Source organism: Symphalangus syndactylus, chromosome 14 (genome assembly GCF_028878055.3).
Source record: "Symphalangus syndactylus isolate Jambi chromosome 14, NHGRI_mSymSyn1-v2.1_pri, whole genome shotgun sequence".
Taxonomy (NCBI): domain Eukaryota; kingdom Metazoa; phylum Chordata; class Mammalia; order Primates; family Hylobatidae; genus Symphalangus; species Symphalangus syndactylus.
The window spans coordinates 16,118,124-16,143,947 of NC_072436.2; the positions used below are offsets into that span (position 1 = coordinate 16,118,124).

Below are 25,824 nucleotides of genomic sequence, written 5' to 3' on the forward strand. Positions count from 1 at the left end.
TGGATGGATAGGTGGATGGATACATGGATGGGTGGGTGGGTGAATGGATGAATGGGTGGGTGGATGGATGGATGGATAGATGGGTGGATGGATGGGTGGGTGGATGGTGGATGGATGGATGGGTGGGTGGGTAGATGGATAGATGGATGGGTGGGTGGGTGAATAGATGAATGGGTGGGTGGATGGGTAGATGGATGGATGGTTGGGTGGGTGGACAGATGGATGAGTGGATGGATACATGGATGGGTGGGAGGGTGAATGGATGTATAGGTGGGTGGATGGATGGATGGATAGACAGGTGGGTGGATGGATGGTAGATGGATGGATGGATGGGTGGGTGGGTGGATGGATGGGTGAGTGGGTAGATGGGTGGATGGATAGATGGGTGGATGGGATAAGTGGTTGGATGGTTAGATGGATGGATGAATAGATAGGTGGGTGGATGGATGGGTGGGTGGGTGGGTAGATGGGTAGATGGATGGATGGGTGGGTGGATGGATGGTAGATGGATGGATGGGTGGGTGGATACATGGATGGGTGGGTGGGTGAATGGATGAATGGGTGGATGGATGGATGGATAGGTGGGTGGATGGATGGGTGGGTGGGTGGATGGATACATGGATGGGTAGGTGGGTGAATGAATGAATGGGTGGGTGGATGGATGGATGGATAGATAGGTGGGTGGATGGATGGGTGGGTGGATGGTAGATGAATGGATCGATGGGTGGGTGGGTAGATGGATAGATGGATGGGTGGGTGGGTGAACAGATGAATGGGTGGGTGGATGGGTAGATGGATGGATGGTTGGGTGGGTGGGCAGATGGATGGGTGGATGGATACATGGATGGGTGGGTGGGTGAATGGATGAATGGGTGGGTCGATGGATGGATGGAAAGATAGGTGGGTGGTGGCCGGGCGCAGTGGCTCATACTTGTAATCCCAGCACTTTGGGAGGCTGAGGCGGGCGGATCACGAGGTCAGGAGATTGAGACCACGATGAAACCCCGTCTCTACTAAAAATACAAAAAATTAGCCGGGTATGGTGGCGGGCGCCTGTAGTCCCAGCTACTCGGAGAGGCTGAGGCAGGAGAATGGTGTGAACCCGGGAGGCGGAGCTTGCAGTGAGCCGAGATTGCGCCACTGCACTCCAGCCTGGGCGACAGAGTGAGACTCCGTCTCAAAAAAAAAAATAAAATAAAAAAAAATAAGATAGGTGGGTGGATGGATGGTAGATGGATGGATGGGTGGGTGGGTGGATGGATGGGTGGGTGGGTAGATGGATGGGTGGGTGGGATAAGTGGTTGGATGGTTAGATGGATGGATGGATGGATGAATAGATAGGTGGGTGGATGGATGGGTGGGTGGATGGGTGGGTGGGTAGATGGGTAGATGGATGGATGGATGGGTGGGTGGATGGATGGTAGATGGATGGATGGATGGGTGGGTGGATGGATGGATGGGTGGGTGGATGGATGAGTGGGTGGGTAGATGGATGGATGGGTAGATGGATGGGTGCGTGGGATAAGTGGTTGCATGGATGGATGGATGGATGGATGGATGAATAGATAGGTGGGTGGATGGATGGGTGGGTGGATGGCAGATGGATGGATGAGTGGGTGGATGAATGGATGCGTGGGTGGGTAGATGGATGGATGGATGGATGGGTGGGTGGGTGAATGGATGGGTGGTGGGATGGATGGAGGGATAGGTAGGTGGGTGGATGCATGGAGGAACAGATGGATGACTCACTGAAACACTCAGTCATAAAGCCAGTGTCCCTTGCCTTTCTTAGGAAGTCAGCTCCGGTGTCTGTGTCCAACATGCCCAGCCTCCACCTCAGTCAGGAGACATTGCTGCCTTTATCTGGAGAAGTCTGCGGCCATCTTTGCTGCTCACCACAGAACCGCACAGAAATGCCGGCTGCTTTGCTAACCTGCGGCGTTGTTCTCACAAATGCTGCCAGCGAAGTGGGTCCCCAGAGCGCCCACAGCTGAGATGAGGTCCTGCTCTGTGCAGTGGCCTCTGACCAGGCTCCGCTCACAAGAGGGGCTTCTGTGATCCCTCGGGCCTTCCTGAGAAGGCTGCGGCCAGAGCCCCGCCGCTGACCCCAGGCACACACCCAGAACCTGACCCGCACCCAGAACCAGGCTCACACCCAGAACCTGACCCGCACCCAGAACCAGGCACACACCCAGAACCAGGTGCACACCCAGAACCTGACCCGCACCCAGAACCAGGCGCACACCCAGAACCTGACCTGCACCCAGAACCAGGCGCACACCCAGAACCAGGTGCACACCCAGAACCTGACCCGCACCCAGAACCAGGCGCACACCCAGAACCTGACCCGCACCCAGAACCAGGCGCACACCCAGAACCAGGCACACACCCAGAACCTGACCCGCACCCAGAACCAGGCGCACACCCAGAACCTGACCCGCACCCAGAACCAGGCGCACACCCAGAACCTGACCCGCACCCAGAACCAGGCGCACACCCAGAACCAGGTGCACACCCAGAATCTGACCCGCACCCAGAACCAGGCTTACACCCAGAACCTGACCCGCACCCAGAACCAGGCGCACACCCAGAACCAGGTGCACACCCAGAACCTGACCCGCACCCAGAACCAGGCGCACACCCAGAACCAGGTGCACACCCAGAACCTGACCCGCACCCAGAACCAGGTGCACACCCAGAACCTGACCCGCACCCAGAACCAGGCGCACACCCAGAACCTGACCCGCACCCAGAACCAGGCGCACACCCAGAACCAGGTGCACACCCAGAACCTGACCCGCACCCAGAACCAGGTGCACACCCAGAACCTGACCCGCACCCAGAACCAGGCGCACACCCAGAACCTGACCCGCACCCAGAACCAGGCGCACACCCAGAACCAGGTGCACACCCAGAACCTGACCCGCACCCAGAACCAGGTGCACACCCAGAACCTGACCCGCACCCAGAACCAGGCGCACACCCAGAACCTGACCCGCACCCAGAACCAGGCGCACACCCAGAACCAGGTGCACACCCAGAACCTGACCCGCACCCAGAACCAGGTGCACACCCAGAACCTGACCCGCACCCAGAACCAGGCGCACACCCAGAACCTGACCCGCACCCAGAACCAGGCGCACACCCAGAACCAGGTGCACACCCAGAACCTGACCCGCACCCAGAACCAGGTGCACATCCAGAACCTGACCCGCACCCAGAACCAGGCACACACCCAGAACCAGGTGCACACCCAGAACCTGACCCGCACCCAGAACCAAGCACACACCCAGAACCAGGCACACACCCAGAACCTGACCCGCACTCAGAACCTGAACCGCACCCAGAACCAGGCGCACACTCTGAACCTGACCCGCACCCAGAACCAGGTGCACACTCTGAACCTGACCCGCACCCAGAACCTGACCCGCACCCAGAACCTGGCGCACACCCAGAACCAGGCGCTCACCCAGAACCTGACCCGCACCCAGAATCTGGCGCACACCCAGAACCTGACCCACACCCAGGCCATGGCCTCCACTTCCCGGACTCACTTTCGGGCCGGCCCAGCTCTGCACGGAGCCTGTTCCCCATCTCGATGAGCTGCTCTTTCTCCAGGCGGAGGCTGATGATTTTTCTGGCTGCCTCCTTCAGCTTCCTCTGGAGTTGGTGCACAGATAAGGTCTGGGGGGCACGTGCCACCGACTGGAGGTGCAGGAAAAGCTCCCCCTGGTCCTCGGCCTCCATAGGCCCTCTCTTGGCGAGGCCCTGTAACAAAACTCACAGGCAGATGCCCCTGTGAGGCTGCCCTCAAGGGAGGACGCCAGGGGTACCCACCCAAGGAGCCTCTTCACCTGCTCTCACAGGGTGGGCACTGCTGGCTGCCACTGGGTGATGTTCTTCCAAAAGAAAGACAAAAAGGGTCGCTGCTCCCAATGCTTCAGTGGGTTCCTTCTCTTCCACAAATAGAATAAAGGCCCCCAGATCTCCCAGGCCAGGGCGGCCCCCAGGCCCTTACAGCCCTCCACCTCCTCCCCGCCATCCCTGCCTTCTAGTCATCTATGCCTATGTCTTTCAAGTGAACACAAGGAGAAACTGAGGACACCAACCAGCACAGCTGCTCCCCAGGGAGAGCAGAGAGAAGGCCGTGGCCTCCAGCAGTGCCCAGGACCCAGGAAGGTGGCCCAGGGAGAGCAGAGAGAAGGCTGTGGCCTCCAGCAGTGCCCAGGACCCAGGAGGGCAGCCCAGGGAGAGCAGAGAGAAGGCTGTGGCCTCCAGCAGTGCCCAGGACCCAGGAGGGCAGCCCAGGGAGAGCAGAGAGAAAGCTGTGGCCTCTAGCAGTGCCCAGGACCCAGGAAGACAGCTCCCACCAGTGTGGCTTGGCCCTCTTCCACTCCTTGGGGTCCCTCCTTTCTCCACCTGCCGGCTGGACACCCCACAACCACCCTGCAGGCCGGCTGTGGCTTCCCTCCTGAAGCAGGTGCAGGGGGAGCACAAAGGCAGTGGAGAGGGAGGAGGCCGACACAGGGGCAGTGGAGCTGGCTGCGCTCCCCCTCAGCACCCCAAGCCTGGGTCAACCCTAGATCTGAGCCCCTGGGAAGCACTGTGTTGTCCTCACTCAGCCCAGCCTGGACTTGCGGCCCACATCATGCCAGTGCTACAGAGTGCAATCCCAACACAAAGGGACGCCTGGACCAAAAATGGGGGCAAAGGAAAAACCAGTGGCATCCAGGCCCTGGCGAGATGGGAGCCGACGACCTACTTCTCCCGTGCTGCTCCTGGTCCCTGTAAGGAGCCAGGCTGCACCTGGCCCTGGCCACACGAGCTCTGAGTCCCTGGAACAGGCCAGCACACCCTGTCCCCACCAGCTTCCTGGTGTGCCTTGCCAGGGCTGGCAGGTGCTGCTGCCTTCCAGGTGCTGCTGTTCTTCGGATGGCCTGGGGCGCGGCCACTGTATGCAGTGCCTCCGGGCATGTGCTGCAGGTTCATGTGGGACGCTCGGGAGCCACGGGGGATGACACAGCAAAGGGGAGAGATGTCTGCTTTCCTCTTGGACAGAGAAAGTTCTGTGGTGCCGCAGGCCCCAGCCGAGGCCAGGTGCAGGGCAGCCCCCACGAAGGCTCGCCACAGGCCTAAGCCCGAGTCCAGACTCGCTTCCTCCAGTGAGTGGGCCTCCTGCCTGCTCTGTGAGCACCCCTGGCAAGTGTGGCGCAGATGCTCACTCACGGCCCTGGGAGGATAGACAGGAATGGGCTCTTGGGTGTGGGAGAGGCCAAGGCAGATCTGGAGGAAGGGAGGCCTGTGCTGGTAAAACAGATTGCAGATGGGCCAGGGAGAGCGGCCAGGCAGGTGAGACTCCCAAGTCCGGTTCTAAAACCCTGGGTCCTCTACAGGAACACACTGGGTTATTTTGTTATTTTAACTGAGGAAAGAACAATCCCGAAAACAGATTTTGCAAACCTCAAAACACTTAGAGATTTAAGAGAAAATTCCCTCTTCAAAAGCTGTCCCCTCTCCCCGCAAAGTTGCCCCGGGCTCTGCGGCTGGTGCAGGCTTGAGGGGCACTGAGGGGCCTTCTTGCTGTTGACCCCACAGGCACAGGAAGGAGGGCACGGATCGCAGGGCCCATGTCCTAGTCACGTGATTCTGCACACAGTGACCTAGGGGGCAGGGAGTGAATGATTCTACTTCTCTTGGATTCAGTTTCTGGTAAAATGTTATTTGGTAAAAGTTTATTTTGATGATTCTCTAAAATCTTTCCACAAAATAAGATTTCTACAGCCTGAGACATATTCAGGAATGTCTTCAGCACTGTGTGCTCCAAGGGCTGCCCACCCTCAGCAGGGCAGCAGTAGCTGTCCACCCATCTGCCCCCTCGCCTGGGACTGCCCTGGCACCCCCCAGGTGAGGGGGAGATGTCTCCAAGTATCTGGACAATTCGAAGGAAATTCAAAGGAAACTTTGGTCTGCTGAAATGTCTTCACGTCCTGAGAACATGTGTGAGTGAGTGACACAGAGAAGTCCTCAGAGGCTGAGGCCTGGGCCTGGTACAGTGGGTTCCATCAGGCTGGGCCAGTGCTCACCGCCCCACACAGCCACTCCAACAACCTCTCAGCCGAGCCAGCGCCAACGCCATGGCCAACACTGCCCCCCAGTGGACCCAGGGACGTAATACATCCCCCAACCCAAGCCTGGCGGCCAGTGACTGGGGGGAAGTTTTGTGTTTTAAGGACTAGAGGCAGCTGATGTGGGTGGTGCAGTCAGGGAAACCCAAACCCAGGCTGTGCGGCTCAGCCCAGTGGGACCTGCCTGGGAGCAGAGTGCCCCACTGTCGTCCACAGGCTCTCCCTCTGCCATGGGAGAAGTGGGAACACGTGCTTCTGCACACACCTGGTCCCAGCTTTGCAGACCTGGCTCCTTGGCTAGGGCCGGGGAAGGGGACCAGCTTTCGTCAGGGGTGCTGTGGGACAGTCCCTGGGCCCCTATGCGCTTCCTCATTCACCCTGCACAGGCTTCCTGCACTACAGGAGGTAGGCTGGAGACGCAGTGCCGCGTCACACCTCAGTACTTGGGTGGGTGTACACAATACATGACCTGGTCTGTGGCCCGTGTGCAAATGTCACCAACCGTCCAGATAACGCCCTGATGCTGTCTCTCCTGTGCAATCCAGGGTCCCACGTGGCGTTTCTACAGATAATACCCTGACACCATCTCTTCTGTGCAGGGTCCAGGGTCCCACGTGGCATTTCTACACTGTCTGTCCTGTGCAGGGTCCATGGTCCCACGTGGTGTTTCTATGGATGATGCCCTGACGCTGTCTCTCCTGTGCAGAGTCCAGGGTCCTACGTGGCATTTCTACAGTCTCTCCTGTGCAGGGTCCAGGGTCCTACGTGGCGTTTCTATGGATAATGCCCTGACGCTGTCTCTCCTGTGCAGGGACCACAGTCCCACATGGCATTTCTATACTCTCTCTCCTGTGCAGGGTCCATGGTCCCATGTGGTGTTTCTACGGATGATGCCTTCACTATGTCTCTCCTGTGCAGGGTCCAGGGTCCTATGTGGCATTTCTACACTGTCTCTCCTGTGCAGGGTCCACGGTCCCACGTGGCGTTCCTACAGATAATGCCCTGACACTGTCTCTGCTGTGCAGGGTCCAGGGTCCCACATGGCGTTTCTACGGATAATGCCCTGACACTGTCTCTCCTGTGCAGGGTCCAGGGTCCTACATGGCGTTTCTACGGATAATGCCCTGACACTGTCTCTCCTGTGCAGGGACCACAGTCCCACGTGGTGTTTCTACACTGTCTCTCCTGTGCAGGGTCCAGGGTCCCACGTGGCGTTTCTACGGATGATGCCCTGATGCCCGTCTCTCCTGTGCAGGGTCCAGGGTCCCACCTGGCATTTCTACGTGGGGTCTCCCAGGTCTCCCAACTGGAGTGGCTCCCCAGCTTCCATGTTTGGGCACCTGCTGAGCATCTAGACCAGCTAATCTGCAGACATCCCTCTGTTTGGGCCTGCCTGAGGTTTCCTCATGCATAAGCTCAGGTTCTGCATTTTTGACAGGGACCCCGACAGTGAGTCTGTGCCGTCTCAGTGCGACCCGCCCAGAGGCATGTGGCATGGGCGCATCCCAGCACTGGCGATGGGAGCTCTGCTCACTCGGGTCAGCTGGGGTCCAACAGGCTGCTCCACTGGAAAGCCAGCATTTCCCTTGGAAATAAGAAGTCACGTGTGGGGAGATGCTACTTCGCATCCGTCTGATGGGAATCCCTCTGGTTCAGCACCCATCCGTGATCGCCCAGCGCACTGTTCCTGTCGCGTTCCTTGGCTGGCACTCTCGCGTGGAAGAGTGCCCCGTTCCCCTGACTGATCTGTCCATTGCTATCAGCCTGGACCCATGATTTCCTGGTTGAGTCAATGGATTGTGGTCTTCAACATCACTGCCTATTGGCCTAGTTCTGATTAGTGGGGACCCCTTTCAGCTGGTTCCTGTGCCCTCGGAACCTGCCTCTGTGCGGAGCCCTGGCTCCTGTGAGCAGAGCAGGAACCATGGAACCAGCGCCTGGAACTGTGGAACTGGCATCTGCTGCGGCTGAGTCTGGGCTGCGGGCCCTCTCAGGACAGAGCTGGGATCAGATGCACACGCAGCTCTACCCACTTCTCTCTATACCCAACGTAACAGACACATTGATCCTCTACCTGAGGGCCCAGCCCCAACATGGCCCCTTCTCCGTCTGGGCTCCTTTCCCAGCAGCAAGCAGCAAGGACCTGGGCCTGCCCTCGTCTCCAGGAGCTCAGCCATGCTGCTTGGCAGAGGACAGAGCCGAGGTGGGCCTCGCCTGGGTGGAGAGCCCAGCCACAGGATGCTCAGACCCACGAGGAGCCTGGAGCCCGACTGTCGCCTCCATGCACATAGACACAGCGCCTGGAGTGTCTGCCCCGCCTGCGCCTTAGCTCCAATAACTGGGATTGGGCTGCAGGTGGCTTCAGCTCCCACTCTGTCTGCTGTGGGATTTAATTCCTCAATTTAAAATTCTGCTTATTCGGGCCAGGCACGGTGGCCCACGCCTGTAATCCCACCACTTTGGGAGGCTGAGGCAGGCAGATCACTTGAAACCAGGAGTTTGAGACCAGCCTGACCAACATAGTGAAACCCTGTCTCTATTGAAAATACAAAAATTGGCCAGGTGTGGTGCACCTGTAATCCCAGCTACTCGGGGGGCTGAGGCAGAAGAAAGGTTGCAGTAAGCCAAGATAGCACCAGTGCACTCCAGACTGGGCGACAGTGTGAGACTCTGTCTCAAAAAAAAAAAAAAAAAAAGAAAAAATTCTGCTTATTTGTATAAATTCTTGCCCCTTCATTCTAAACAAGTGGGAAGACAGTGAACTACGCAAGGGCCAACAGTGAGAGCTCCTGGGGCCCCTTGCTGCCCAAGGAGGCGCCCGCCCGTGTCCAGGAACACATGGCGCTCAGGTGGGTGGGAGACATGTGGGGGTACAGACATGCTTACCCCTGGCTGTGCTGCCAGCTGGCCCAAGGGCCACAGCCCCCACTGGGCAGGAGCCACCCTGGAATGGCTGGACTGGGAGCCCAGGAAGGCTAGGGTGCTGGGGACCCCTGAGGACAGCACCTCCTTACCAACAGGTACAGGGGCAGGTGCAGCTCAATATCTTACCGACAGCTCAGCCCTTCCTGTGCGCACTGGCTGAGCACCTGCTGGGGCCTCAGGCTCCCTCGGCCTTCCCATACCTGCCCTGTTGTCCCCCTGAGGCATCCTTATGGTCTTGCCCATCCCATGCCAAGGCAGCTCTGGCCTGCTCCTCACTGTCCTGGAGCCTGAGACAGCCACGGCCGCATCTTCCTCAGTCCACTCTATTCCAGCCTGAGTCCCTGGGGATGTGCTCCCCAAGCATGGTGCCCTGGGGATCTGCGCTGTCTTCCACTTTGTGCCTTCCAGACATATCTACTGTCCCCAAAACCTTCTGTGGATTCATAGGTCACTATTGGTAACTATAGGTCACCACAGGTCACAGGTCACTATAGTTACCCCAGTTACCAACAGTCTAGGGTATGAAGTCAGGGAGGCCGGGCAGCCTGTCCTTCACAGCCTTTCCCTCTGGCCTCAGGTAGGAAGAAGGGGGCCCTGCTGGTCGGTTCTGCCAAGCTGCAGAATCAGGACCTGGGGTCGTCTCCACAGCTCAGAGCTGTGGCTCAAACCCAGCCATGGAGTTGGGGGTTACTCCCTCAGGGCCAAGGGCCTGACCAAAACCAGGATAGGAGAGCCATGGCCTGGAGCAGCTGTGTGGCTCTGAACGCAGCAGTGAGGGCCATGTGGGCCCCTCCCCACGCAGGAAGGGCCCAATGCTAGGCATGGGGCAGGCAGGGCTGTGCAGGCAGACACCCCCTCAGCAGGCCATCAAGGCCCTGCATTAAAGCAAACATGAACTACCTTCAGTGTGTGAGTTTCCAACACAAGATGCTGTTAGCTGAAGGGAGGACTGGGATGGGCTCATCCCGCCCCCCACCAACAGAGCGTCAAGGTGAAGGACCAGGAGAAGAGGAGGTGTGTGGAGGAAGAAGGCGGAGGAATGGGGAGAAGGGGTGGAGCAGGGCCCACTTCCAGGCACGGCCTTCACTGCAGCCCCCGTCCCACCTGAGCTCCCAGGGCGTACAGACAGCAACACTGGCAGAGCACAGGCAAGGACGGTTTCTGTGACAGGAATCTCAACAGGCGGGTGGCAGGAGGAGCTAGCGGGTACTCACCTCTCTCCCAAGGGCCACGGCGTCCGAGGCTGGGGGCTGCTTCCTGCCTGAAGGCTCCGCTCCCCCATGCTGGGCTATCCTGAGATGCTTCCCCAGCTCAGCCACCTGCTTCCGCAGCTCCAAAATCTCCAGGTGTACCTGGTCCACCTCACGGGGAAGCTCATGCTGGAGAGCGGCCAGCTCCAGGGGTTCCCGCAGCACCTAGGAGCCGTTTCAAAGGCAGTGTGAGAAACGAGGCAGTGGCTGGGCTGGAGCAGGCCCCTGGGGCACTGACAGGAAGCGCTGTGAGTGCGGGGAAAGAACAGGGGAGCCCGGGGTCAGGGCCTCCTCCCCAGCTGGACGCAACTGCCCTCTGCCCCCAACCAGGGCCGCTGCTCCTCCTGCCCCACCCAGCTGGCCCTGGCAGCTCCCCTGTGCCCTGCTCTGGACTCCTAGGCTGGTGGGGAGAATCTGTGCATGGACTGAGGCAGAGCGCCTTGAAACCCCTTCCTGAGCCTCCTCCCAGGGAGAAACAAAGGCCTCCAGAATTGCAAGTAACTGGTAGGAGGTGTTGATTTTTCTCTTCTGCTAATCAAAGGGGGCAGAGATGGGGAGGCCAGAGGGAAGCAGGCCAGGAAGTCGGAGGGTTGAGGCTATTGAAAGGCAGGTGGATAGGCTGGGTGCGGTGGCTCACGCCTATAATCCCAGCACGTTGGGAGGCTGAGGCAGATGGATCACGAGGTCAGGAGATCGAGACCATCCTGGCCAACATGGTGAAACCCCATTTCTACTAAAAAATACAAAAAAATTAGCCGGGCATGGCGGTGGGTGCCTGTAGTCCCAGCTACTCGGGAGGCTGAGGTAGGAGAATGGCAAGAACCCGGGAGGCGGAGCTTGCAGTGAGCCAAGATAGCGCCACTGCACTCCAGCCTGGGTGACAGAGTGAGACTCCGTCTCAAAAAAAAAAAAAAAAAGCTTGTATTAATTTTAATTTATTTACTTATTTTATTCAGATGGCATCTTACTTTGTTGCCTACGCCGGTCTCAACTCCTGGGCTCAAGTGATCCTTCTGCCTCAGCCTCCCAAACTGTTGGGATTACACGTGTGAGCCACCACATCCAGCCTATTTTTATTTTTAGAGACAGGGTCTTGCTCTGTCGCCCAGGCTGGGGCAGAGTGGCGGGATCATGGCTCACTGCAGCCTCAACCATCTGGGCTCAAGCAACCCTCCCACTGGGCTCAAGTAATCCTCAGCCTCCCAAGTAGCTGGGACTACAGACGCACCACCATGCTTGGCTAATTATTCCAGTTTTTATTACAGATGGGGTCTTGCTGTGTTGCCCAGGCTGGTTTCAAACTGCTAAGCTCAAATAATCCTCCCACCTCACCCTTCCAAAGTGTGGGGATTACAGGCATGCACCACCGTGCCCAGCCTTGTTTAGTTTTTGTAGGGACAAGGTCTCCTTATGTTTCCCAGGCTGGTCTCAAACTCCTGGGCTCAAGTGATCTTCCTGCCTCAGACTCCCAAAGTGTTGAGATTACAGGAGTGTACCACCGTGCCCAGCCTAAAAGCTGCATTTAAATGTTTATTTCTTGTCTGTAGCATTTGTGTGGGAAATTGGGGAAACAGCAACTGCAAAGCATCGGGGATCTGGAGCCCCTTCATGGATACATGGATCTTCAACTCCCTCGATTGGAGCCCCTCACGTGTACATGGATCTTCAATTGCCTCGACAGAAATGGAAAAGTGGGCAAGTTCCTCTCCACTGCAACAACAAAGATGCACTTCCAATCAAGGCGAGGTGTTAGGCATCAGCAGAAAATGAGAGGTATGAGGGTAAGCACATGTTAATAAGCCTCATTTAGCCATTCCACAGTGTGGACATGTTTCAAAACATCATGTCACATACCATAGAGATGTACAATTTGTATTTGTCATTTTCTTTTTTTTTTGAGACGGAGTCTTGCTCTGTCGCCTAGGCTGGAGTGTGGTGGCACGATCTCAGCTCACTGCAACCTCCGCCTCCTGGGTTCAAGCAATTGCCCTGCCTCAGCCTCCCGAGTAGCTGGGATTACAGGCACGCACCACCACGCCCGGCTCATTTTTTGTATTTTAGTAGACACGGGGTTTCACCACGCTGGCCAAGATGGTCTCAATCTCCTGACCTGGTGATCTGCCCATCTCGGCCTCCCAAGGTGCTGGGATTACAGGCGTGAGCCACCTCGACTGGCCATATTTGCCATTTTCAATAAATCCATCAAACATTTTAGGAAGATTAAAAAAAAAAGCATCCAATTTCTGGAGCACCACGCCCTCCCTCGGCAGATGGGAAATCTGGAATACTTTGTTTCTAAAGAGATGTTCTGCGTTAGGGAAGAAGCACAGGCTGCAGGGAAGGTGTGGTTTATGTATTTACAATGCAAGAAGACATGTGGAAGTTCCCTTGTTATGTCGCCTCACAAGGAATAAAGGCAACAGGATGAGGACAGCACGACTCAGAAGCACAAGCAACAGGAGACATGATCAACGGGACTGGATCAAAACTGGAAACATTCGGTGTCCTTCAAAGGACACCATCAGGAAAGTGAAAAGACAGGCCAGGTGCAGTGGCTCATACCTGTAATGCCAGCACTTTGGGAGGCAGAGGTGGGAAGATCACCTGAGGTGAGGAGTTCGAGACCAGCCTGGCCAACATGGTAAAACCCCATCTCTACCAAAAATACAAAAATTAGCCAGGCGTGGTGGCTCATGCCTGTAATCCCAGCTACTTGGGAGGCTGAGGCAAGAGAATTGCTTGAACCCCAGAGGCGGAGGTTGCAGTCAGCTGAGATCATGCCATTGCACTCCAGCCTGGGTGACAGAGCAAGACTCTGTCTCAAAAAAAAAAAAAAAAAAAAAAAGAGAAAGTGAAAAGACAAACCACAGAATGGGAGAAAAATGTAGCAAATCATATATCTAATAAGGGACCTGTATCTGGAATATAAAAAGAATTCTTATAACTCAAATAAAAAGACAACCCAATTAAAACTGGGCGAGGGATCTACATGGACGTTTCTCTAAAGAAGACAAATGGCTCAAATGGCTGACCAAGGCGCACGTGAGACGATGCTCGACACCAGGAGTCATCAGGAAAATGCAAATCAAAACCACAGCGAGGCCCCACTTCACTCCCACCAGGATGACTAGCATCACAGGCAGAAAACAGCTAGTGTTGGTGGGGATGGGGGAATCAGAACCCTCACACAGTGCTGGTGGAGGTAAAATCGTGCAGCTGCTGGGGAAAACAGTGTGGTGGCTCCTCAAGGGTTAAACACAGAGTTTACCGTCCGGGGAAAACAGTGCCGTGGCTCCTCAGAGGGTTAAACACAGAGTTACTGTCTGGGGAAAACAGCATGGTGACTCCTCAAAGGGTTAAACACAGGGTGACCATCTGACAGAGCAATTCCACTCCCAGGTATGTACCCAGGAGAACTGAACTGTGCATGAGTCCACACAGGAACGTTCACAGCAGCATTATGCACAATCCAAACAGCGGAAACAACCCAAATGTTGAATGCATGAACAATAAACAAAATGTGATCCATCCGTGCAATGGAATATGTCAGCCATGGGAAGGAACAACGTTCTGACACATGCAGAGCTGAGCCCTGAAAACATTCTACTCAATGAAAGAAGCCAGGCACAAAAGGACAACTACCGTAGGATTGTGTTAATATGAGGTCCCTACAGTAGACAAATTGATTGTGACGGGGGTGGAATGGTTACTAGAAGCTGGGAAGCAGGGAAGGGGTGATACTGCTGTGTGGTTATCGTACCGAGCTTCTATCTGGGGTGGGGAGAAAAGCTCTGGTAATAGTGAGAATGTTTATACATTGTGAATGTACTTAATGCCACTGAAAGGTACATTTAAAATGGCCATTTAATGGTAAACTTTGTTATATATTAATGAATTTTACCACAATTTAAAAAATTTTTTTTTTTTTGAGATGGAGTCTCGCTCCTGTTGCCCAAGCTAGAGTACAATGGCACAATCTCGGCTCACTGCAACCTCCGCCTCCTGGGTTCAAGTGATTCTCCCACCTCAGCCTCCCAAGTAGCTGGGACTACGGGCACCCGCCACCATGCCTGGCTAATTTTTTGTATTTTATAGAGACGGGGTTTCACCATGTTGGCCAGGCTGGTCTCAAACTCCTGACCTCAGGTGATCCGCCCACCTCGGCCTCCCAAAGTGCTGGGATTACAGGTGTGAGCCCCCATGCCTGGCCACACAATTTTTTAAAGTAAAAACCAAAACGATGTTAGGAATCTGTAGCAGTCAAACCGAGGTAGTGACCCCAGCCCCATGGGAAACAGGGGGGGTTCGCTGAGTATGACCCAACCCCCAAAAGGCAAGGGCCCAGGAGGTTGAAAAGAACAGTGCTTGCCAAGGCTCTAGTGTCTCACATGAAGTGTGGCTCATCACTGACATGGAGCACACGCGCCCTGTTGACCAGGACCCCTCTGAGTGGGCAGGTGGCATCAGGCAGCCTGCACACACACCCCATTAACCAGGACCCCTCTGAGCGGGCACAGCCAGGGCCTGGTGTTCCGGCCGCCAGTGCTGCCTCCACTGCCTGGACCATGCTTCCCAGATTCTCATGGCATGCCTTCCACGAGCACATCTGAGATGAACCAGTTCCTTGGACCTCCCCACAGCCCCTTCCTGAGAAAAAAACAGGCAGAGAGAGGTCAGTGGATGCCCGAGGTCACCTGGGGTCGCACCAGGCAGGCGCTCAGAGCCCACACGCCCTCCCCCAGCAGCGGTTCTCTAGGAGGATGACCCCACAAACTTGACTGCCTCACCTTCTGTCTGAGTCGTGTCACCAGCAGGTTTAGGAGCTGCACTCTGTCCCCAAGCTTCCTGAGTGCCAGTCCAGAGGATACTGGGCCAGCTTGGACAGATCCTCCTGCTTGACCAGCTTGGACAGACCCTCCGGCTTGACCAGCTTGGGCAGACCCTCCTGCAGAGAAGAGTGGCTTCTGTCAGCTCAGATCTGAGAATGAAGGAAGACCTTTCTGGGGAGACACACATCTCTATCAGCTCTCCCTTTCCCGTGAGGCCATGGCACCAGCGGCTGACCCCAACACGAAGCTGTTCTTCACTGGAGTCAGCAGATCTGGTCTACGTGAAGATTAGAGATGTTGTACAGAAAGTATAATCCTCATGTAAAGAAAGCAAGAATCCTTGCAGGAAGAAGTCTGACCTTACCATGTAATGTCTGATAGAGACCAATTGCTCCAGTCTGTCCAAGTAAAGAGCCACTTGCTTGGAAATTAAGAAAAAAGATGCCACATAACACAGGGTCAAAGAAAAAAATCACAATGGACATTAACAACTATTTTGAATGGAAAGATAACAACAATACTACCTTAGAAACTTCAGGAATGAATCTAAAGCTGTCCTTCCAAGAATAATTACAGCTTTAGATAAATATTTTAGAAAAGAAGAAAGGCCAAAAACCAACGAGCTAAACATTCATCTTAAGAAATCAGAGGGCCAGGTGCAGTGGCCCATGCCTGTCATCTCATCATGCTGGGAGGCTGAGGCAGGAGGATCCCTCGATCCCAGGAATTCAAGGTTACAGTGAGCTATGATTGAGCCACTGCACTCCAGCCTGGACAACAGAGCGACACCCTGTCACACGCACATGCAGAAAAATAAATTTAAAAAGAATGACCAAATTAAAGCCAAACAGGGCCAGGCATGGTGGCTCACGCCTGTAATCTCAGCACTTTGCGAGGCTGAGGTGGGCAGATTGCCTGAGGTCAGGAGTGGGAGACCAACCTGGCCAATGTGGCAAAACCCTGTCTCTGCTAAAAAAAAAAAATACAAAAATTAGCCAGGCGTGGTGGTGCGCCCCTGTGATCCCAACTACTCAGGAGGCTGAGGCATGAGAATTGATTGAACTTGGGAGGCGGAGGTGGCAGTGAGCCAAGACTGTGCCACTACACTCCAGCCTGGGCGACAGAGTCAGACTGCGTCTCAAAAAAAAAAAAAAAACACCAAATAAAGTAGGAGGAAGAAAAGATAACGTTAGTATTAGATATTGAGGAAACAGAAAATAAATGTATAATAGAGAATCAACAAAATAAACAGTTGATTCTTTGAGAAGGCTAAAATTAACACCCAATAATACTAAGCAAGGAAAAAATAGAAGCAAATGACTAATATAATTAATGGCAAAAAGGAGTCATCACTTCAGATCCCACAGACATTTAAAAACTCATAGGATACTATAAGCAACTTTATGTCAAAAATTTGAAAATTTAGATGAAATGGACAATTTCTTAGTAAAATATAACATCAAAAATGTACAAAAAAGAAAATCCAAATGTCCTATAACTATGAAAAAAACTGAATTCACAATTTTAAACCTTCCCACAAGGAAAACTCCAGGCCCAGCTGGTTTCAAAGTTGAATTCTACCAATTATTTAAGAAAAATTAATATAAGTCTGATACAAACTTTTTTAGAAAACGGAAAAATAGAGAATACTTTCCAACATATTTATGAAGCCAGAGTAACTCTGATTCCAAAACCTCACATGAACATTATGAGAATTGAAAATTATGGGCCAGTCTTACTCATCAACATAAATGTGATAATTCTCAATAAAAAACACTGGCAAACCAAGCTGGGCGTGGTGGCTCACACCTGTAATCCCAGCTACACAGGAGGCCAAGGCAAGAAGATGGCTTGAGCCCAAGAGTTCAAGAACAGCCTGGTCAAAGAGCAAGACTATGTCTCATTTAAAGAAAAAACAAAAGAAATATCAGCAAACCAAATCTGTCAAATTATAAAAAGAAGAATCTATCACTACATGTTGAATTCACCCTGGAAGTGCAAGGGTGGTTTAACCCAATGGAGCCCCTGCAGTCTACCCGCATTTCCCCCGCTAATCTCAGCTAACGGCCCAGCCAGAACACAAAAAGCCCCACTAGGGGAAATTCTGAACGGTGAGAAATGAAGGCTGAGCGTCTAGGGGCTTCAGATCCTGGGGTGGCTGGCAGGGAGTCCCTCGTCTCCTTCCTGCACACACTGGCCTGGTGCTAGGCAGCCACAACCCAGAGCTCAGACCAAAAAAAAAAAAAAAAAGGCTGAAGAGAAGCTGCTCCTGGGACCCATGGAGCAAGAAGATGGGGACGTGCAGCGGAGCCCTTGGGACCACACCTGCCCTCCTGCCAGCCCACGGTCCTGCAGCCTGCTGTAGACAAAGGCCAGCTCGGCTTCTGAGAGAGCATGTGGGGAGGGTCACAGGAGGAAGGCGGTCTGCATGAAGACCCCCGAGGAGCGGCCATGTAAAACCAGCCAGTATCAACAGAACCAGCACAGCAACCGGGCCTGGCGGGGGACACTGCCCAGGATTTAATTGGCCACTTGGTAGCTCATGTGTGGGCAGAGTAAAATAGCATCATCAAGGCGGTCTGCATGAAGACCCCCGAGGAGCGGCCATGTAAAACCAGCCAGTATCAACAGAACCAGCATAGCAACCGGGCCTGGCGGGGGACACTGCCCAGGATTTAATTGGCCACTTGGTAGCTCATGTGTGGGCAGAGTAAAATAGCATCATCAAGGCTCTGGAAAGTAATGGACATTCAAACCTCAGCCCACCAGAGTGGGCCAGGATGCGCAGTGCGATCCCAGAAAGGCTGACTACCTGACAAAATAAAAGACAGAATTAACATAGATTTAATAAGAACCAGAATTTCATAATGTGACACTTCAAAATGTCCATGATACACTAAAAAATTACAGGAGGCTGCCTGTAATTCCAGTACTTTGGGAGGCCAAGGCAGGAGGATCACTTGAGCCAAGGAGTTTGAGAACAGCCTTGGCAATATAGTGAGACTCCATCTCTGATTTTAAAAAAAATTACTCGTCATATTAACAACCAAGAAAATCTCAATGTGAATGAAATAGACAACACCAAGATGACACAGACATTGGAATTATTGGATGAAGATTTTAAAGCAGCCGTCATAACAATACTCCAGCAAGTTACTGGGGAGGGTAGAGGTGAGAGAATTGCTTGAAGCCAAGAGTTTAAGATCAGCCTGGGCAACATAGTGAAACCCCATCTCTACAAAAAAAAAAAATTAGCTAGGCATGGAGGTGGTATGTATCTATGACCCCAGCTCTGCAGGAGTCTGAGACAGGAGGGTCACTTGAGCCCAGGAGGTCCAGGCTGCAGTGAGCCATGATAATGCCATTGCACTCCAGCCTGCGTGACAGAGCAAGATTCTGTCTCTAAAAAGGCAAACAAATACACAAACAAAAAACTCCGGGAAGCAATTTAATACACTCTAAAAACATATGGCAAAATGAAAGTTCCAGTAAAGTAAGATATAAAGAAAACTAAGGCCAAGTGTGATGGCTCATGCCTGTAATCCAAACACTCTGGGAGGCTGAGGCAGGAGGATCAGTTGAGGCCAGGAGTTCAAGACCAGCCTGGGCAACACAGTGATACTCCATCTCTACAAATATAAAAATAAATTAGCTGGGCGTGGTGGTACACACCTGTAGCCTGTAGTCCCAGTTACTGGGCAAGCTAAGGTGGGAGAGTCCCTTGAGCCCAGGGGGTCAAGGCTGCAGTGAGCTATGACCATACCACCACACTCCAGCCTGGACAACAGAGCAAGGCCCTGTCTCAAAAACAACAACCAAAACAACAACAACAACAACAAAAAAAGGAAAAAGAAAACCAAAATGGAAATTTTAGAAACAGAAACAAAAATCCCACTGAATGGGCTCCACAGCAAAATGGAAATGACAAAAGAAAGAACTGATAAACTTGAAGAACAGAGGAAAAGAAACTATCCAATTTGAACAAGAGAGAAAACAAATTGAAAAAAACAAAACAGAGCCTCAGGGACCAGCAGGACAATAACAGAAGACCAAACGTTTGTGTCCTCAGAGTCCCAAATTAAAGAATGTGGAGCCGAAAAAATTACTTGAAAAATAATGAATGAAAACTTCTGAAATTTTGTGAAAGACATAAACTTTCAGATCAATATCAAAAAGAATAAACCAAAGAAATCTATGCCCAGATACAACATAATGAAATTTCTGAAAACTACAGACAAAAACTCTCTTTTTTTTTTAGATGGATTTTTGCTCTTGTTGCCCAGGCTGGAGTGCAGTGGCGCGATTTCGGCTCACTGCAACCTCTACCTCCCGGGTTCAAGCGACTCTCCTGCCTCAGCCTCCCAAATAGCTGGGATCACAGGTGCCTGCCACCATGCCCAGCTAATTTTTGTATTTTTAGTAGAAACGGGGTTTCTCCACTTTGGCCAGGCTGGTCTTGAACTCCTGGCCTCAAGTGATCCACTCGCCTCAGCTTCCCAAAGTGCTGGGATTGCAGGCACCCGCCACCACACCCGACTAATTTTTGCATTTTTAGTAGAGACGGTGTTTCACCATGTTGGTCAGGCTAGTCTCGACCTCCTGACCTCAAGTGATCCACCCACCTCGGCCTCCCAAAGTGCTGGGATTACAGGCGTGTGCCACCGTGCCCAGCTAATTTTTGTATTTTTAGTAGATAACGGGGTTTCGCCATGTTGGCCAGGCTGGCCTTCAACTATTGACCTCAGGTGATCCACCTGCCTTGGCCTCCCAAAGTGCTGGGATGACAGGCATGAGCCATGGCGCCCGGTCTGTCAACGTAATTTTAAAAGTTAAGTGTGAAAGAATGTCTATCATATTCATCTTTGCCATTAGTTTTCCTTCACTCCTGACGTTCCTAGTTTCCTTCCTTCCATTGTGTCTAAAGTACCTCCTTTATCAGTTCTTTTAGATCCAGTCTGCTGGTGACAAACTTTTCCTTCATCTGAGAATGTCTTTATTCACTCTCATTCCTGAAGAATATTTTTACTGAATGTATAATTATGGGTTGACAGTTTTGTGCTTTCAGTACTTGAAAAATATTATGCCACTTCCTTCTGAGGAGACATCTGATGACAGCTGCTGCTGAGAACCCACCACCGCTCCAGTCACTGTCCCCTGTAGGCTATGCATCGCTCTCTCTGTGTGCTTTCAACAGTTTTTGTCTTTAGGCCGGGCACAGTGGCTCATGCCTGTAATTACAGCACTTTGGGAGGCCAAGGCAAGTGGATCACTTGAGGCCAGGAGTTCGAGACTAGCCTGGACAACATGGTGAAACCCTGTCTCTACTAACAATACAAACGCCACCAGCTGGGCATGGTGGCACATGCCTGTAACCCTAGCTACTTCGGAGGCTGAGGCATGAGAATCACTTGAACCCAGGAGGCAGAGGTTGCAGTGAGCCGAGATTGTGCCACTGCACTCCAGCCTGGGCAACAGAGACTCTGTCTCAAAAAAAATGAAATTCATTTCAAATATAAAAGAGAGAGGTAGGTAAAAAGAAAAAGGGATGAAAAAGTTATACCACGCAAATGCTAATCAAAAAGCTCAAGTGGATTAATTAATATCAGACAAGGTAGACCTCAGAACAAAGAACGTTGCCAGGACAAAGAGGAAGATTACATAACAATATAAGGGTCAATTATCCTAAAAAAAAAAAAATAACACTAAATGTATACACATCTAACAACAAAGATACAAAATATATGAAACAAAAACAAAGAATCATGATTTAAAAAATAAAGATCTATATTAAAACGAATAGAAAGAAACTTCCTTAACCTCCCTCCACTACCCCCACCACAAAAAACCTTCAGCAAAAACTAAACCTAAAAAAGTGAAATGCTGAAAGTTCTTCCTCTGGGATTAGGGAGAAAGACAGCTATTATCAACATCATACTGGAGAGTTTAGCTAGGGGCGATAATGCAAGAAGAAGTAAACAATATCAGCATTGGAAAAGAAAAATAAAACCGCCCTTACTTTATTTTATTTATTTTTATTTATTTTATTTTTTTTTGAGACGGAGTCTCGCTCTGTCGCCCAGGCTGGAGTGCAGTGGCACAATCTCGGCTCACTGCAAGCTCCGCCTCCTGGGTTCACGCCATTCTCCTGCCTCAGCCTCTCCGAGTAGCTGGCACTACAGGCACCCGCCACCACACCCGGTTAATTTTTTGTATTTTTAGTAGAGACAGGGTTTCACTGTGGTCTCGATCTCCTGACCTCATGATTCGCCCGCCTTGGCCTCCCAAAGTGCTGGGATTACAAGCGTGAGCCACCGCGCCCGGCCTATTTATTTTTTTTTTGAGACGGAGTCTCGCTCTGTTACCTAGGCTGGAGTGTAGTCGTGCAATCTTGGCTCACTGCAACCTCCGCCTCCTAGGTTCAAGTGATTCTCCTGCCTCAGCTTCCCAAGTGGCTGGGATTACAGGTACCTGCCACCATGCCCAGCTAATTTTTTTGTATTTTTAGTAGAGACGGGGTTTCACCATGTTGGCCAGGCTGGTCTCGAACTCCCGACCTCAGGTGATCCACCCACCTCGGCCTCCCAAAGTGCTGGGATTACAGGTGTGAGCCACTGTGCCCGTCCAAAACCTCCCTTATTTGAGACAATCTGTGCCAGTGGAGTGTCCTGTCTGGCCCCTCCCTTTCTTTTCCTGCCTTAGGCCTGCAGGTGGGGACTGCCTCCCCTACACTAAGGGGGGCTGTGGCTCCAGCAGGGTGAGGGCATCTGTGTGGAAGGCAGCCAGGCTGGGCTGTCAAGCTCGGTGATGCTGGGGAGGCATCCAGGCAGGAGAGGGGCCTCCAAATAGGGGAAGGGGCCACAGCAGCAATGGGGGATTGGTTACACCAAGAGGACTCGATCAAAGTAACTGTGTTAGTGATAATGGGCGAGCCAGGTTTCTCATTGTTGGAAAAGGAAGTTAGAATAATGAAAAAGAAAGCTAGAATGCTAGAATGAACCTTTTGATGTTGGACTAACCACAATGGAATAGATTAGCCTATGAGTTTGTCTTGAAATTAAGACCTTCCACTCACCAAAGACACCAGCGAAGGAATAAAAGGCAAGCCATAGACTGGGAGAAGATATTCGCACACATATAACCAATGCTAGACTCATATTCAGCATAAAATACCCTAAAAAATCTACGACAAAGGGCAGATGATCCAATAAACAATGGGCAAAAGACATGGCCTGGAGCTTCAAAAGGCCAATTCTATGACTAAACTCTGCCCCCAAATTTACAGGTTGAAGCTCTAACCCCGAACATGATTGTATTTGGAGACAGGGCCTTCGAGGAGGCAGTTAAGGTTGCATGAGGTCCTAAGGCTGGGGCCCTGGACTGTTGTCCTTATAAGAAGAGGAAGAGTCAGGCACGGTGGCTGACGCCTGTCATCCCAGCACTTTGGGAGGCTGAGGTAGGCAGATCACGAGGTCAGGAGTTCGAGACCAGCCTGACCAACATGGCGAAACCTAATCTCTACTAAAAACACAAAAATTAGCCGGGCGTGGTGGCGTGCACCTGTAATCCCAGCTACTCAGGAGGCTGAGGCAGGAGAATCGCTTGAACTTGGTAGGCGGAGGCTGCAGTGAGCCAAAATCATGCCATTGCACTCCACCCTGGGCAACAGAGCAAGACTCCGTCCCCAAAAAAAAAAAAAAAAAAAAAAGAAGAGGAAGAGACACCAGGAGTGAGCACGCAGAGGGGGAGGAGCCACGTGAGCACGCAGGGGAGAGGCCACGTGAGCACACAGGGGAGAGGCCACGTGAGCACGCAGGGGGAGAGTCCACATGAGCACGCAGGGGGGAGGAGCCACGTGAGCACGCTGGGGAGAGGGCGCTGTCTGCAAGCCACAGAGAGGCCTCAGGAGGAACCCACCCTGCCGGCAGCCTGATCTCTGACATCCAGACTCCAGAAGTGAGAAAATAAAAACCCGTTGTGTAAGCCACCCAGGCTGTGGTGTTGAGTTATGGCAGCCCTAGCCAATCATACACCAGTGCACACAGGAAGAGATGTTCAATCCCACGAATCTCATGAATTTGCAAATTAAACCAAAATAGGATGTGCTATGTGTCCACTAGAGGGAACAGAAGGAGCCACTGACCACGTAAGTGTTGGTGCGCATGCAGCACCACGGCTACCTCGCACACTGTGGATGGATGCTTTGGAGAAGGATCTGGCATTATCAAGTGAAACACAGTGAAGGTCTGAAGACGCCAGACAGAAGCACAGGTGCCACAGAATTCCATTCACACCAAAATAGGGAACGCTAACTGCAGTGAGGAGCCAGGGCACGTGGGCTCTGGAGGGAGCACAAGGGGCTGCTGGGCCGGATGACGCTGCCCCAACGTCTGCAATAGCCTCGAGCTGTATATTTGCTATGAGCGGACTTTCTGCAGGGGTCAGATTTCAGTTTATAAAGGGACAGCAAGTAGCCCAGTGAGACGCGTACTCACCAGTCGTCTCTGTCGAGGTGCGGACGCTGGGCTGAGACTTAGCATGAGGTGAGGACATCTTTAAAGGATCCAACGTATCTTCTAGATGCTTTTCCAGAGTTTTAAACTTATGCTTTAGAGTTCTTATTTCTGCTTCAAGGGCCAGAACATAATCTGCCAAAAAAAAAAAAACCCAGTGAATATAACGCATACACAGCATCCTTTCGCACTTCCCTCCTGTGAGCACCAGCTCAGGGAGCCGATGCCAGCGCATGCCCGCCAGCTTCACTGTCCCTGTCCTCCTCACACTACAGCTTCACAGTAGTTTCCACACTCTCTGTGTGTGTCCGACTGAAAGACCTTCCCTCTCCTCACTGGCCAGAGTGTGCCAGCCAGAGACCAGCACAGTCTCCATGCTCTCCAGGAAGGGCTCAGCGATCAGGAGCAAATGCTCCACCTGCTGCCAGCCCACGTGCCTCTGTGCAGAGGGGCCAAGTCCCATCTCAAGAACGGAAGCTCTGCATCCATCCCAGCATCCGCCCACCCACAGCCACTCGTGGGGTCCCCGGGGGTCGGGAGACCCTCATCAGCTCTGCCACAGACGCTCCTCTGGAGGAAAGGCCTGCGGTCCCTCAGCCCCTGCTACCAACCCACTCTGGGACAGCGCGACAGCAAGCCAGCCCTGGTCCAGGTCTAAAACAGGTTTTTAAGTGTGTCAATCAAGCAGGTACCCTCATTTTTTCCTTCCACTTTACAAATATAAAAGCTTTTTGGTATAAAACTTAAGATCCCTTCTCTTGGAGAAAAAGCAGTTTCCATACTTTGAGTTTATTACAGGGGAGGTTAACTTACAGGACTCTGAAATGAAGCCTCCTTGAAGCCAGTCGAGACCCATGCTCCCGTCTGTCCTCCTCCCTCCCTCTCCCGCTTCCCCTCCCGCTCTGTCCCTTTCGCCCCCTTACCCACCAGGAGTGGTGGCATCACCCCCAGCCTCTGGGTCAGGCTGGTTTGCATCTGTGCTCTCTGTTGCTGTCTGGACAGGAGGAGGAATCTGATGGCTTAGAGCCTCCATTTCTTTCCTCATCTGGGCAATCGCGTTTCGCAAGCTCATGTTCTGCTCTCGGAGCCGCTGGATCTCACTGGATGGAAAGTCTTTACTTATTTCTTCTTCATGCTGCCTGAGGAGCATCTGTCAAACACAAGGAAAAATGGCTACAAAAAGATGAATGGTTCCCCAGCTCGTCCTGACAGGCTGCGCCTCTGCCCTCCCTGCGCCCCTCTTGGGCCAGTCCCCCGCTTCGGCTTGGGCTGTGGTCCCTCCCCATCCCCAGGCTGTGATGCCCCTCCTTTCTGACCTGACAGAAGTGCAAATATGACACTCAAATTCCTGAAGCCTTCCATACTGTTGAGATCCCTAGAGTGTCAAATCCACAGAGGCAGAAAGTGGAATGGGGATGCTGGGGCTGTGGGTGGGGAGGGGGAGCCAGTGTTTCTTAGGCACAGAGCTTCAGTTTGGGAAGATGAGAACGTTCTGGAGAGGGTGGTGTGATGGCTGCACCTCCGCGTGAATGCGCTTCATGCTGCTGAACTGTGTGCACCAAAAAATAGTTAAAGCAGCCAGTTTTGCGTTATGTATACTTTAGTACAAACATCCACTGAATAGGATGAAGAGCAGGTTCAGAGCGTGCAGAAGAAAAGGTAGTGAATGTAAACACCTGGCAACAGAAAATACCCAAACTGAAGCTCAGAAGGAAAGTGGCCAAAGAAGAAAAAACAAGCAGAGCTCTGGAAACCAGGAACAAGGTGCACAAGGAACCAGGAGCCCAGACGAACGCGAAGGCAGGAGGCGCGTCTACAACAAGGCCAGACATGTTACAAATGCGCTGAAAGCCACATATCACAGATGACGAAGCAAATGTGCTGAAAGCCGACATCACAGATGACGAAGCTCAGTGAACCCTAAGCAGGATAAACAGAAAGAAAATCATACCAAAGAGCACTGCATAATCAAACTGCTGAAAAATCAGCGACAAAATGGAAACTCTAAAAGCAACCAGAGAAAAGAGACCTGTTGCCCTAGGGTCAAAGGGCAGGCACAGCGATGATAGACCCCGCAAGGAGCCACCAAGGCGGGAGGACAACGAGGTGAGGTGGTTCTGGTGCAGGAGGAAAGACAGGCCCCGCCCACCCAGTTCCTAGGGTGAGGGAGTGTCCTTCTCTAACC

At 52.6% G+C, this 25,824-nt stretch overlaps 1 protein-coding gene across 4 annotated transcripts in view; it reads right to left on the reverse strand.

The window, feature by feature from the left end:
• Nucleotides 1–25,824, reverse strand: part of CCDC57 (coiled-coil domain containing 57) — a 115,022-nt gene that overhangs the window by 47,981 nt on the left and 41,217 nt on the right. For all 4 annotated transcript variants that reach the window (XM_063617404.1, XM_055243710.2, XM_063617403.1 and 1 more), the window contains 5 exons: nt 24,567–24,789; nt 23,622–23,774; nt 15,088–15,245; nt 10,265–10,465; nt 3,555–3,768 (listed from right to left, as the gene is read on the reverse strand). In XM_063617404.1, the coding sequence (XP_063473474.1) occupies nt 3,555–3,768; nt 10,265–10,465; nt 15,088–15,245; nt 23,622–23,774; nt 24,567–24,789 (949 nt within the window). The remainder of the gene's footprint in view (nt 1–3,554; nt 3,769–10,264; nt 10,466–15,087; nt 15,246–23,621; nt 23,775–24,566; nt 24,790–25,824) is intronic.